The following is a 1,711-nucleotide window of genomic DNA, read 5'->3' on the forward strand; positions in this document are numbered from 1 at the left end:
TGCAGCCAGGCTTCGTGACAAGAACTTGCTTTTCCGAGGAAGGAGCTGTGGTGCTCTGCTGGCCTGTCAGCAGATTTCTGACAACTCCAGACCCCGTTTGCCCTCGCAGCTGGGATTTTGCCATCCCAAACCAGCGAGCTGCCGCTTCCCGCGTTGATACAAGGCGGTGTGCGAATCGCAGCTGCCAGCTGCGTTGCTCAAGGGCGAGGACTCTCTTATTTTCCCCCTCCCCTCCTGTATCGCTCGACACCAGAGCGAACGCGCTGAGATGTCTAAAAAGCAAAATACGAAAGGTAAGATGCATGTGAATGCGATATCATCAAATGCCAATAAACAGCACTATCGATTCCAAAGTTATCAATTAGGAAGGGGGTTAATTGCTTTTGCTATACTCCTTTCAAGGCTGCTGCTGTCACTTGACAGCTTATTGTCACTATCTTAGTGACATCGTATAACCTGTTGGGTTTTGTGACATTTTTAGTAGCATTTCAGTTGTCCAGTTGGACAGTTCTGATCTCAGGAGTTCCTGTATAATGGTAACATCGCATCGCTTTCACAGCCCGACAACAGGAGGCAAATAAAAAAAAAACAAAACAACTGTTTAGTAGTTGGAAGAGTTACAGAGCCAAACTTTTGCATTTTCCTTCCCCTGGCTGGGTATGGGGGGGATGAACCTGAGCGGGGCCCGGCTCTCTCGGGGGATTAACTCTACCAAAACTCGGTCGTGTTCCCGGGCAGCCCCTGGTCACCCTCTCGAGTGCCCCACGGACACCAGGGCTTCGGGGCAGGCTTTGGGCTCGGAGCTGCTTGTCCTGTCTGTGGCAACTGCTTGCCAGGAATCCAGTTAAGAAACGAGCCGTGGAGTCGAGGTGGGATAGCTCCGCTCAGGTCCTCGCCTCTTGGCGATGCGACTCCAACCAGACCTATTTACATCTTTTTCCTTCGATAGGTGCGGAAGGGCGACGAGCACGTTTGCAAGAAGCTTTTTTCCCTTGCTTTGTCTTCAAATGCCCGGGCTGGTTTTCCTTTTTCTGCCGTCGCATGTTAAGTGGCAAAGCTGTTCTGGCGTCAAGCAGCTGATTTCGGGGAGGGATCTTATTTGTAGCGTGTGAAACATTAATTCCAAAGTGGAGGGGTGGGGTGGGGGTGGAGAAGGAGGGCTGAGGGTTACGGTTTTCTTTTTATTTGAACGGACTACTAATTAATAATTTAAGGCGAATGGGTTTGACAATTCATGTCCTCTACCTCAAGAGAAGCGCTTTTGTTCTCTGTAGATTTATTTATTTTTTTTTTCCTAGCAGCTTTGGCATGGAAACGGTGTCTACCTGCGGAGCCCAGCCGTCCTTTGACAGCTAGATCCATACATGATTCAAAGCAATTAGTGACAGTTATGGAAATTATTGTATAGGGTAATTTTGGAGTGATTTTTAAAATGCTGTATTTGTATCTGTGCTCTTGGAAGCCTCAGTACAAGTCATTAAGAAATTGCCTTCTCTCTGATGCTGGAAACGGCGCCCGGCGGTCGTCGGTGCTGAGTAGATGTGGAGAGAAAAACACACCTTGAAACGGCAGCAGAGAATTAACGGGTCTAGAGAGGGGAACGGTGTGAGAAACCCACAGGGGACGACTGGGGAAACCACGGGAAGCGGTTCCTCTGAGGGACTGGGGGGGGAGGAATTGGCAAAAACCGCCCCGATTCCGGCTGTCGGGG

At 49.7% G+C, this 1,711-nt stretch overlaps 1 protein-coding gene across 1 annotated transcript in view; it reads left to right on the forward strand.

Annotated features, from left to right (window-relative positions):
• Positions 1-268: 268 nt before the first annotated feature.
• Positions 269-1,711, forward strand: part of SPATS2 (spermatogenesis associated, serine-rich 2) — a gene marked incomplete at its 3' end in the record, with an annotated part of 20,925 nt that continues 19,482 nt past the window's right edge. The window contains exon 1 of the mRNA XM_009895845.1: positions 269-293. Within this exon, the coding sequence (XP_009894147.1) occupies positions 269-293 (25 nt within the window). The remainder of the gene's footprint in view (positions 294-1,711) is intronic.

The sequence above is a fragment of the Charadrius vociferus genome, unplaced genomic scaffold, assembly GCF_000708025.1.
Source record: "Charadrius vociferus isolate BGI_N301 unplaced genomic scaffold, ASM70802v2 scaffold2522, whole genome shotgun sequence".
Classification (NCBI taxonomy): Eukaryota; Metazoa; Chordata; class Aves; order Charadriiformes; family Charadriidae; genus Charadrius; species Charadrius vociferus.